This window comes from Octodon degus, unplaced genomic scaffold, assembly GCF_000260255.1.
Source record: "Octodon degus isolate 3935 unplaced genomic scaffold, OctDeg1.0 scaffold00048, whole genome shotgun sequence".
In the NCBI taxonomy this organism is placed as follows: domain Eukaryota; kingdom Metazoa; phylum Chordata; class Mammalia; order Rodentia; family Octodontidae; genus Octodon; species Octodon degus.
Window position 1 is genome coordinate 7,509,713 of NW_004524624.1, and position 12,427 is coordinate 7,522,139.

General features: G+C 43.4%; 1 protein-coding gene across 3 annotated transcripts; it reads right to left on the reverse strand.

Annotated features, from left to right (window-relative positions):
• Window positions 1-118: 118 nt before the first annotated feature.
• Window positions 119-11,850, reverse strand: Lelp1 (late cornified envelope like proline rich 1). Of its 3 annotated transcripts, XM_023716585.1 has the most exons (3): window positions 11,846-11,850; window positions 3,267-3,275; window positions 119-535 (listed from the first exon to the last, which is right to left on the reverse strand). In XM_023716585.1, the coding sequence occupies exon 3, from the start codon at window positions 512-514 to the stop codon at window positions 194-196; it is 321 nt and encodes a 106-aa protein (XP_023572353.1). In that variant the 5' UTR covers window positions 515-535; window positions 3,267-3,275; window positions 11,846-11,850; the 3' UTR covers window positions 119-193. The 3 variants fall into 3 exon arrangements, with proteins under 3 accessions (XP_023572353.1, XP_023572352.1, XP_004632523.1); XM_023716584.1 differs by lacking the exons at window positions 3,267-3,275; window positions 11,846-11,850 and adding an exon at window positions 2,988-3,036; XM_004632466.2 differs by lacking the exons at window positions 3,267-3,275; window positions 11,846-11,850 and adding an exon at window positions 2,084-2,164.
• Window positions 11,851-12,427: the final 577 nt, after the last annotated feature.

The window sequence follows — 12,427 nt, forward strand, 5'->3', positions numbered from 1 at the left end:
TGGAGGTCTGCAGCTCTGACCTCACTCCTTGGGAATTGGTTCTTGGTGCTTTCATGCTCTAGAATAGCAGCAAGAGAAAGTGAACCACCAAGACACCCGGAGATCGTGCACAGCAGGTCACCTTTACTTGTCAGGTCATGGAGTCAGTTCCAGGTGTTGGACACGGTGGTAGGGCGGGGGCTGCCATGGTGCCTCACTCTGGAGGTGGGCAGGCAGGGGGGCACTTAGACGGGCAGGATTTGGAGCAGGGTTTGGGAGGACACGGCTGGGGTGGGCACGGTGGAGGGGGGCACGGCGGTGGGGGGCACGGTGGTGGGGGGCACGGTGGGGGGCACGGCGGGCACTTTGGCGGTGGAGGACACTTCTCCTGTGGGCACTTTTCTGAGCATCGTTGCAGCAGCTTCTTTAAACAGCTGGGCTGGCATTTGGACTCACACTTTTGTTCACACCTGGGGTCGCAGTGCTTGGGCTCATTCTTGGGGTCGTTGGGCTTATTCTTGTTTTCAGATGACATGGCTGCTGGGTTACCCCGGCCCTGGAGAGGAATACAAGACAGGTGGTGAGCCAGAAGGATTCCTTTGGCTTCTCAAATCTCCGCCCTAGTCTCCCTTGTTAGCGCCCCCATGTGTTCAGCTCCTGGAACTTCTTACTGCAGAGCTGTCATCCTAGCTGTGGATTTGTGGCAGTGTGTCTTGATCTCTCCACCCTGATTCTGATTGCTGGTCTCTTTCCCGTTTCAATTCTGTGGACTCTAGTTGTGGCAGTTCTTAACCTACAGCCTTGGAATGTTCCTCCCCTCGAACAACTGTAAGGACCATGTCAATATAGCTGAGAACATTTGGACTTACTAGAAATCTACAGAGTATTCCACCCTCTACAACAGTCACCTTTCCATTTTTGCAGCAAATGATGCTTTTTCCAAAATAGATCATATAACTAGTCCAAAAGCCTGCTTAAGTATAGAAGAATTGAAATTATGCCATGCGTATTATCAGAATACAAGTCAATGAAAACAGAAATGAATGACACAAGTAATCACAGAAAATATAGAAGCTCCTGAAAAATCAACGCAGCGAAGAAATTTTAAAAATTCTGGAAGTTCCCGACAGTGACTGTACAACTCACCCGAACCCCTGGGACACTGAGAGCAGCTCTAGGAGGAGAGTTCTGCAGAGTCAGTGCTCACATTAGGAAAACAGAGTGAGAGCAAATAAATGACCTTGGAGGAACCTAAAGATCCTTGACAAACAGCAACCCAGGCCCAAGCCAAAAGGAACGAGGGATACTATGAAGATGAGAGCAGAAATATGAAATTGAGACGGCAATTGTACAAAAGCATTAACAAGTCAAAGAGCTGGATCTTTGAAAGAGTAAATAAAGGGGCCAGGGAGATAGCTCAGTTGAGTAAGTGTTTGCCTGGCAAATGCAAGGTCCTGAGTTTGATCCCTGGTAAAAAAAAAAAAAAAGAGTAAATAAAATAGATAAGCATTTTGCCAGACTTACTGAGAGAAAAGAAGACACAAAAAAAAAAAAAAAAAAAGAGTAAATAAAATAGATAAGCATTTTGCCAGACTTACTGAGAGAAAAGAAGACACATATGATTAGAAATGAGAAAGGTAAAATTGCGACAGACACAAAGATTAGCCTGATAATTTCAATGAATTTAACGATTATGTGCTATGAGCATTAGTTAAATTTAATATCAACAAGAATCAAAAATAGGGAAAGGAAAATGACAGAAGGAAGGGAAGAGGAAAGGAAGTGGAAGAAGATTTTAAAAAGAAACAAAAACTGTATTATATACATGGACCCACTCCCTAAGATGATTTCCAAGACATGTACTGAAAACGTGCACTAATAAAAAATTGGGAAAACTATAGTTGAAGTGATGTTCCCTATGTGTTTTGTGTAATTCACTACAACCACTATTTCAAGGAGTCCATAACTTTGAACTCAGTGCAGAAGGCCTCATGTGCAGCAACATTTTTAAAGAGCTTCCAGAAGGTGACTTCCCCATCTTTCTAGAGATAAACTAGTGGCACAGAAGTGGACCTTAGAGCCTGCTTCTTATCCTGAGTCCTACCTAAGCTATCAAAATCTTGAAAGTTGTTTTCTTCCCTTAAAGATGGAGACTGGGTCAGTAACTAATCCGCGCTATCCAGGGGCCGATCTAAGCCTTCCCTTCCCTTGCCTTCACTAGGTTCTGCCAAGCAATTAGAGTAAGGACAGAACCAGAAGAGGAGGAGACAAACTAAAATTCTAACTTATCAAAAATATGCATATTAGGGCCACAAAGTACAACTTTGAGAAGAAATGCCTCTTCTCTTGAGTTTTGCTTTGGGCTAGGTTTAGCTTCAGACTAAGAAGAGATTTTTTTATTCTCTGACATCACTTCATAGTGGATCTAATGGGCACACCTTTGATTTCTCTTCACACTATAAAAATAGCATTTTTATCTAACCTGATTTAATTTTAGTTTCTCAGAGTATACATACAGTGAATTTATTTTTTCCCAGACAAAGTTATTTCATTTATTTTTTTAATTTTTAAAGAATATAAAATAGTGATAGAAAAAAGAACAGTGTTAGAAATGATACTAAGTTTCACTAAACAAAGGAATAGCTAACTTAATTTTAAAATCAGCATAGTTCTCGAGGAATGCAGGTCATTAACTCTAGGTCTACAATTGCTGAATCTCTATTTGACAGGATGAGATGCCCACAACTTCTTGCTACTGCAAATGACAGGAAACATTTTTGAAGTTTTAGTATTTATTGAGTGTTTATAAAAAAAAATCTAAATTTTCAACATTGACTGATTTTTGGTGTACCAAGTCTAAAAACAACAGCAGAAATACATTCCTATATAAACTACAAAGAAAATGCCAATAACGTTCTACCAAAAAGGTAATCTTTACTTTGGTTTGTCACACCGAAGGCAGCCTGCACATATGTCAACAGTGTGTTCCATACGCATAGATCGCTTACACTGAGGGCACATGTGTTTTGCATTCCTGATCTCTCTGTAGGACATACTTGACATCTTGCTGGTCTTGTTGTTTTGTCAAGAGGTTCTTACCATCTTATACAATGTGTAGTTAGCAGGAACATAATATATCAATAACAAAGTATTAAATTCTTGATATGTCTATTTAGAATAAACATATACAATACTGCCATCCCTGCTTAGTGCTTCTGTGCTGCATGTCACCTCCAGGACAGGAAAAGTAAAAAGGCAGCATTTGTAGTCATCTGGATGCAACTCACCCCTTTGTGCTGGCAGTTAACCTGTCAAGTGGGATGGGTGGTACAGCTGTGCTGGGGAAGGCGGAGGTTCCCTCTGGTGACCTGGGGCAGCTCTGGACACCAGGGGTGGGCAGGGTGAAGTTTGTTTGTGACATCATCACAGCATCGCCAGCAGTGTTTGTTGAGTGATTCCAAGACTCCCAGCTCAACCCAGCTCCTTGACATAAGAATAAAGCCATAATAAATCACCTCTTGGCTTCTCATTCCTTTCAGAGTCAGGGATCACAGCCACTGATTCTCCCCTTCTCTACATTTTTCTAGTATGGAATTCCAAAACTTTCCTTTTCCTACATCATAATCCTTGGCCCAAATCCAAGGATTATCTAAGCATTTTTTCTCAATGTCCTGAAAAAATATGGCTTTTTTTTTGCGGGGGGGGGGGATGTAAGGTATAGCAGTTTTTTAATATTAGCCCTTGGCTCCTTCTTAATATTCAAGGTAAATGTTTTGTATGATACAGAAAATCTTATATTCCTGATCATTTTTGGCCAGTTGAGTTCACCCAAGACCTTAGAAGAGGAAAGTTCTCCTGCCAGGGTTCCTTCCTGAACCTTCCAAAAGCCTGATCAGTGGGTCTGTGGTTGGAATAGAGACACATGTTGGTGATAGTGGGAGGGTGGGAAGGGGAAAGGAAATGGGGCTTAGGCACAGAGCCACCGTGGGGATGGGATTCATCTTGACCTTCATTCACCCCTAATGAGTCACACAAGTGACACTGATTAAAATTTTAATATGATCATATCCAGCACGTTAAAATTCTGATAGCCAAGTATGGGATAGATTAGGAGATCAGGTGGTGGAGTGAGAACAGGATCGACGTATTTTAAAGAAATTAACAAAATCTTCGTATCTGAAGGAAGGCAGTCCTGATAGAAGAGGTCTAAGTGCTCTGGTTACTGATCAGGTAAACAATTAGGAAAAACTGAAGATGGTTCAGATTTAATGATGGCAACATTATAGTTATAGGCGTAGTTAAGTTGTAGTTATGCTTATAGTTAATGGGGGCTGAAGATACTCTTTCGTTTTTCCAAGCTCATCTGCTCCCCTTCCAATTTTCTCCTCTGCTGGATTCCTTCAGGCGCCTTCCTACTTATGCACTCACTGCTGATCTCACTCCCCTCCTAGCTACAACAGCAGCTACCACCTCACTGCTGAAGGATTCCACAGCGCATGTCTTTCTTGTTTTCTAGGTCCAAATGTCAACATACAATGGATAGTCTTTGGTACCTCAGATTGATTTAACATCAGAATTCATTGCATTTCCTGTGTTTCTTAACAAGCTCCCAATATACGTTCCTATCCAACAAAACTTGCAAGCTAGCAACCTGGGATTATTCTTACATAAAGCCTTCCACTGAGCCCTACACTGAATTTGCCATCAGGATTTGCCAGCTCTTCTTTCTTAGTCTCCAGCTGCTAACCAGGCTGTCTGGGAGCCATGCCATACAACTCTCTGTCCTGTCTGTCTCGCCACCACTGTTGTCATCTTTGTCACGGCCATTACTGTCATTGGCTTCCCTGTCTCCAAAGAGAACCACCTCTAGTTTGCACCCACAGCACTGTCACAGTGCATTTTATAAAACAAAGAATTTTGTCATCAAATCTAACAGGAGGTCTAAGGTTGATAGGTCTATAAAACTCTTGTTGATCTGCCCTCTTCTTTTTCAGGTTTTTCATTCACTTATTTTTATTTTTATATTTTATTTATTTATTTATTGGATACAGGGTCTCAAAACACAGTTCAGACTCATGGTGAAACTCTTTTCTCAGCCTCCCCAGCACTGGGATTATAGGTGTGTGCCACTATGCCTGGTTTCAGGGCTGATATGGCATGCAGTACTGGGGATCAAACCTGGGTCCTTGTGCTTGCCAGGCAGGTACTTAGACTGCTGAGTTGTCTCCTCAATGCTTTTCATTGATTTTTGAATCAAACTGTTTGCAGATCTCAAAATGTATTGCACTCCTGTTGGAAGCTCTGTGTCTTTTCTGTCAGTCATGTCCTTCCCACTTCCTTTGGAACCTTGAACTTGTCAGAAATTTACCTTGAACATGGTTTGTCTGCTCTTCTTAGGCTGTTAGTTGTTATAGCTAAATTTACTCCTCGATTTTTATTCTTCTATTTTGTAGATCTTTATTTCCTAGTCTTATTTCCTTTCCTGATGGGTGAGTCTAGCAATCAGGAGCACTTATTTTTTTTCTCTGTAGCCCCATTTCCCAAAGCATGGGTCAGCATTTTGCTCATGTAATAATGTTTGCTGTCAATGGAGAGCCTTGTGTCTGCTATCTAACTGAAATGTGCTTTCCCCTGTTTTGATTAATATTGATTTTTACCTTATAGACGTAATTGAAACTTCCCATGCACACCTCCTTGGCCCCAGCCTTGCTGTAGATGAGTGCTCATCCCCAGCACTCTCCCCAAAGAGTGGTTCCCCCACCAGTTATGCTGGGGAGAAATGACTGTGTCTTAGTCTCTCCTCACTGAAATGAAGCAAATGACATCCTTGTGTAAAGGGGAAGAGATCTATTTTGGCTCCGGTCAACTGGCTCCAGGGCAGAAGTAGCCAGGCAGAAAGGCCTGGCAGAGAAAAGCTGCTCATGTCATGGCAGCCAAGAAGTGGGAATGAAGCCCCTGGGAAAGTGATAGGCTTCCAGGTCATGCCCCAAGAACCGGCTCTGACCACACTCTACCTCCCAGTAGTAAGTCAACTTTAGTGACCCAAGATCTGCTCACTTTCTGGAAGTCCAGCCTTGGGACACAGGAGGTTGTAGGGGTGGGGACATTCTAGCTCTAAACCATAACAGGGTGTATGCATCTGTCTTCTGTCTCACAGTCCTACTCCCAGGAACACTCTCTTACAACTTTTTTTGCATCTTTAGTTATAGCCCAGGGCTCAGCATGTAAGAGATGATCAATGAATGTTTGAGGAATACATGAATGGATGTACAAGACAAAATTTAGCACAGCAATTAAGAATCAAAGGAACTGTCAGAGGACGAGGGCTCACTTCTTATAAGGCTCTGTCTTTAAGGGTCAGCTTGCATTGCCAGTGTATATGTATCAGGCTCAGAAATCCCAGAAGGAGGCACCCCTGGACCGTGTGAACCAGGAATCACAGGTCACTCTGGATTTGTCTAGCATACAGCTCCCATCTGACCCCGGGTTCCAAGCAGAGGTAGACTCACACATAGCATCCCACCTGAGTCTCAATCTCCTCTTCCTTGTGGCTGTGCCTCAGCTGCCCTGTATATCCACTTTATCCCCCAAGACATGCGCAGATTTTCTGCCTGGTGAGACCTTCTTCAGGAGCAGGTAGTGGGGAACTGTGGTTGTGGGTGTGAAAAGGAAGCACCTTGCCCAGGGGACCTTGAGGCATTCTGTGGGTGGAATGGAGCAGTTTTCTTCAGTGAAGTCTGACTTCACTCCCCCATGACCCACATTCTACTTTAGGACATTTCCCCAAAGCTTGACTTCCTTTAGTTTTCCCTGTCTCTCTTGATTTCCCAACCTCACCATAGGAGATAAGTTTGGGCCTCCCTGGAGTAAAACACTTAAGGCAGAGAACAGAGATGAAGAGAAAAATCCTCCCCAGGTTAGGAGTTCCTTCTGCACGATCAGAACACACACACACACACACACACACACACACACACACACACACACACAGATCTGTGCATGCAACAGAAATGGAAAAACAAGGACAACATTTCCTTATAGAATGTGAGATTGTAAAGTAGGAAAATTTCTTGCAGATTTTTGCCATGCTGGGGAGTAATGATTTAAGACAGTTCTTGTCCAGTTCCTAAATATCTTTGTATAAAAAAATGTGAAATCCTCCTAATTAAATGAGAGGAGGCACAGTTCTGCTTTCATAATCTTCTTTGATCACTAGGAAGCAGCACAGGTTTGAATATCAGCAGCTGGAAGAACCAGCACTAATATAAGCAGCTGAATGCTCATGGTCAGATGAATGGATAAAAAAAATGTGGTGTCTACACGCAATGGAATACTCTTCAGCTTTTAGCAAAATAGTAATTCTCACATATCCAACAATGTGCATGGTCTTTGAAGTTATATGAAGTGAAGACACCAGAAACATACCCTACATGTTTCCACTTTTATGAGATACGTTAATAAATTTCATAAATCATAGATGGAATGATGTCTGATGGAGGGAAAAATGAAGTTACTAATCAACAGGCAAGACATTCCTGTTAAGTAAGATAAATAAGATCTAAAGATCTGCTATTTGATATTGAACTGAGAGTCAACAGTACTGCAATACACACTTAAAATTTAAGAAGATAAATCTCACATTAAATATTTTTATCATGGAAGGAAAACAGTGGGTAGAAAATGAGAAGTACGATAGAGTTGGCCCCAAGGAGATACTGAGAACACTTTATCTAATCCCTGCTGTTTCCTGGGAGGGTCTAGGAAGAATCACTCACCACTTATGGAAAGCAGTGGATTGGGCAAGTTTCATCACTGGAGTGTGCAAGAGTTGTCGTCTTGAAGGAGGAGAGTGCTCGATTGGGGATCTGAGGGAAGGAAGCATGCACAGTAAGCGTGACATGTGTGCCTCAAGTCTGGATTTAGGTGATGGTGTTGTTATCATGTTGAATTTAGCCTGGCTAATCCAGGCTCTTGTGTACCACAAGGAAGTGCACACCTGGTGTCAAGTGGAAAGCAGCTACATAGATCAATCACAGGACATTGTGCTGGGGGCAGGTTTGGGCTGACAAAAGGTATGACATGAACAGAAAAGTGCTGGGGTAATAGGAAAGGAAAAGCACCACACCCAGAATACAGTGCACAGCAGCCACTAGATAAAGCAGGCTTTTAGAAGTAAAAGGATATGCATCTCAACCCAGTATCCCCTCCCCCTCTGCAAATCTCCAGGTGTGATTGACAGGAATGATTGACAGGGTGCTGTGTCATTTCAGGGGCTCTCAACATGCATGCATGTCCCAGAATTCACTTTGATCTTAATGACATGCATAACCTATATCACATATTCGTGAACCCCGAATATGACTGGATAGGGTGAAGGTGTCTGGAGTTCGGTTAGGAGATCTAACGTGTATAGCTGCTCACACTCCAAGCATGGGAAGCTTTAAGTTGTCAGAGGTGTACCAACTGGTTTGCAGGATTTCTGAATATCAGGCGACCAACTCTTGTACTATTCTTGGCTCCAATGTGGCGCTGGGTCTAACTTAGGAGCTCCAGATGAGTTAAAGACCCTTTAAGCTCCCTCCTTTTCCCTCAATTCTCCATCTCATGCCTCCTTTAGGAATTTTAAGCTGAAGAGATGATATTTTAGTTTCTTATTTTTTTTAAAATAAATTATCCACAAATTTATGGGTGGAAAAGCACAATGGTTTATTCTCTTATATTTCTAGAGGTCAGAAATCTAAGATCAGGGTGCTGACATGCTGGCTCCTTCTGGAAACATCAGGGAGATAACCGAGTCCACCCCCACCATTCCTGGGTCTCTAGGCTGCCTGTGTTCTCCAGCCACCACTCCTCTTTGCATCACTACGGCCTCTTGTTTTTATGCTTGTAGTTTGTTGTTGCATTTCCTGCTTCTCTCCTCTTTCTGGCCTCTTACGAGGTTGCAGATTCACAAATTTCAGAGATTAAGATGTGGATATCGTTGGACGGGGCACGTCTTTCAGCCTACTGCACAGTTATATTTTTCAGCAACACATATTGTGAGGAACTGGGACCCTGCCTTTTCTATCAAAAGATATAAACAAGAGTGTCTCTGGTAGCCCCCACCCTCAGGTTGAAATTACAGGGAATGCTGCATTTTGGGGAACACAACTACAGACCGAAGGTCGCTTTTCAACAGCCAAGGACTTTCTCTCCCCCCCCCCGCCTTCTCTTCTGCCACTTCTCCCCTGCCCCACAGTCCTTCAGACAATCCCCTTCTGCCTCTTAAGCAGCCCACCAAGATAGATCATAAACCTTTGAAATTGGCCAATGAAGTTTAAGCTGCCGCCTCCTGTGCATTAGGTTCTGAGGGCTCACCCTCTCCCCTGCTTGGTGGACCTGTTGCCTCCTGTCCACGTGCCCGCGAGCCCTGCTGCAGAAGTAAACTTCAAACTCTGCCTCATCAAGTCCTCTTGCCTTCTGAGTGTGTTCTTTTCAGCACTGATAACTTCAATATGGGGCTTATCTTATTTCTAATAGCATCAGTTAGATTCCTGATATGTGTTAGAGCTGCTTCTCTCTCTTATTAAGCATTGTACCTTTTAAACGCAAGGCACCCAGATATACATTGCATTTCCAGAAAGAAGTGAGAAATGCTGTCAAGTGAGGAATGCCTCCCTTATTACTCACTGTGGGCACCAACTCCAGGGCAACAATAAAATTTTAAAGTTATTATTTCTTCTCCTTCTTCTTCCTCTCCTTTTCCTTCTTCTTCTCCTTTATAGCAATTCTTGTAATAGAACAGCCCCCCCTTTTAAGACAGAACCTTAAAATATTTGATGTAGGGGTAATTGTTTGCACAAATATGTCTTGTAACTCTACACGACAAATCATATACTGTTTTGAATCTCTTGTTTCATTTAGTACTGTAGCAGAAGCATGGTCCAACAACTCAAATTTATTTTTATTTATTTATTTATTTATTTATTCAACAACTCAAATTTAATTCCAAAGGAATACTTTATTCTCCACGGAGTGGAGGGAAAGGCAGGATGAGAACTGAATGGTCCAAGCAAGTTTGTTTGCAAACCTGAGAGGGACCTCTCTTATAGACTCAGGGTGGGAGTGCTTAAGTGTTTGGGAAGGATGGGAGTGTCCCCTGACAGGAAACTTTAAGGGAACTTTAGGAGGGGAGATTGGATTCCCTTCTTTTGGTAATTTGGCTTATTGTGTGGGAAACCAAATGGTGGGCTTTTGTCCATATAGCAGTACTCTTGTCTGATTTCTATTATCTCTTCACCTTAGGGGCCTACAGATCCCTGTTTCCATTAGTCTTTTCCCCATAACTTTTGCTCACCCTCCAGTGGACAATCTCTCGCAACAGTCTGGGAATTAACTAAGTGAAAGGCAAGATTCCTCAGTGCTAACATTTTAATGGATCAAGCAGAGAGGATGGGCCACGATGCTTGCAGGACTGGGACTGCAGAGAGAATGTGGTCTCTTCTGGAAAGATTCTAACTAGCAGTAAGAAGACAGTAAGAGAGGAGGGGCAGAGGCAGCCGGAGGCCTCAACTCTGGTGTGGGTACTAATATGCTCTCTGAACTCTGAAGAAAATGAAATATGATTGTGTTGTTTTCCTCTCCTGTGATTCTTTGCACCCTTCTGTGAGAAATTTTGGCCCTGTGTTTTCTACCAAAGGATGCAAAGAGCCTCTATTTTAGACTCTCATCCACCCTGAGTAGCTGCTCTCGAACCCACTAAAATTATGGGAAATGCTTCCTTGGTTCAAATTCTGGAACACAGCTCCAAACCAAGATAGCTTATCAATAGCCAAGGACTTTAGTTCCCCATATCCATTTTCCTACTCATCCCTCCTTTAACAACACTGCCCAGAAACTCCTCAGGTCCCCCCATTTGTGCCTCTGAACCTGACCAATCAGGGTAGACCGTGGACCTTTTTTTTTGGTGATACCAGGGATCAAACTCAGGACCTTGTGCTTGCCAGGCAAGCACTTATTCTACTGAATTATCTTCCCAGCCCCAGACTGTGAACCTTCAACTCAGCCAGTGAGGACGAAGTTCAACTTCTTTGCATGCGAGAGCTTAAAACTTCACTTCCCCAAAGCTTGGCAACCTGCTACTGCCTTCTTGTGTCTTTTCGCAGAAGTAAAATGCCTTGTTAGGAATTCTTAATGTCTAAGGATTTTATTGTCTGCACCAATAAATTGAATCTGGAGGCACTCCAGAGTCAGACGTTGTCAGTGAGGCCAATAGCAGACCAGTGGGTAAAGGGTGCAGCCATAGAGGAATGGGCCTTGCTTCACCCACTCCAGGCAGTGGTGGCTAGAGAAGGTTGGGACTGGAAGAGAGCCTGGAGGACACACCACAGCTAGCTGTTCTGTCTGCTGCCTACAAAGGGAAGGTGGGAAAGTCCAGCCACTGAACTGTGGAAGTTTCAGATTCTCCTTGCCTCTGGGAGACAGGGCTTAAGTAGACTGGGCTGGGAGGTTGGCAGAGGATGTGGCATACACTGGGAGAGAATATATAAGAATTAGAAGGTATTTTTTGTTTTCTGTGTTTCAATTTGTGGTTGGAGCTTCTCAGTTAAATCACCTCTTGTCTACCATCATCCTAAGGGATGACCTTCCCAGAAAACTATCGGCACATCTCTGAAGTCCATAGCTGCCTATGGGAAACCCTCTGGACTGTGGCCAGGCTCCTTTCTGCTCTTGGGTGGCTACTCCCAGATTGTGACTTAGCCTGGGCTCTGCCGTCCACATGGTACGCAGTTCAGGGCTGGAGACAGAGAGGCCCAGGATCAGCATGCCGGTGTGGAGGTCAGAGGCAGGAGGGTTGAAATCAGAGAGGCAAGCCCTGCATGATCACCTGCTGGCTGTGTGAATCAACAGAAGCAAAATTCTCCTTAAGTGGGATAACAGTGACCACATCCTAGAAGGTAAGAATCAAAGGGGTAGAGCTGATCATGTGGCAGGTTCCTAGTGAGTGTTTCATTGCTAGTCCAAAGGAAAATGACACCAATAAAAATTTGCATCATGGCATGGGATGGAGTAAAGGGTGCTGCTCAACTCAGGAAAGATGGGGGAAAAAACTTCCTGCCAGAGTCTGAAGGGTACCTGCTATTATTTCATCATTTTAAGAACAGAAATGAAAGGCCCGGTGTGGTGGCGCATGCCTATAATCCCAGCACTGAGGAGGCTGAGGCAGGAGGATCGTTGAGCATTTGAGACCAATATAGGCTATAAAGTGATCTCAAGGACTACCTGAACTGCATAGTGAGATCCTGTCTCAAAAAGAACAACCTCCCATCCCCCCAAAATCAGAAATGAGGTGTGTATGTGTGTATGTGTGTAAATTTATAGCAGAAATATTCCAGAAATCCATGTTAGACATAGTTGGAAATGTCTTCCATGAAGCTGAGGACAAGGAGTCACCCTGACATTGATTCAT

Coding starts and splice junctions, on each gene's coding strand:
- Lelp1 (XM_023716584.1), bottom strand. CDS start 3,011: ATGCAAAACACATGTGCCCTCAGT. Junction 536..2,987: donor AAAACACATGTGCCCTCAGT/GTAAGCGATCTA, acceptor ATTCCTCTCCAG/GGCCGGGGTAACCCAGCAGC.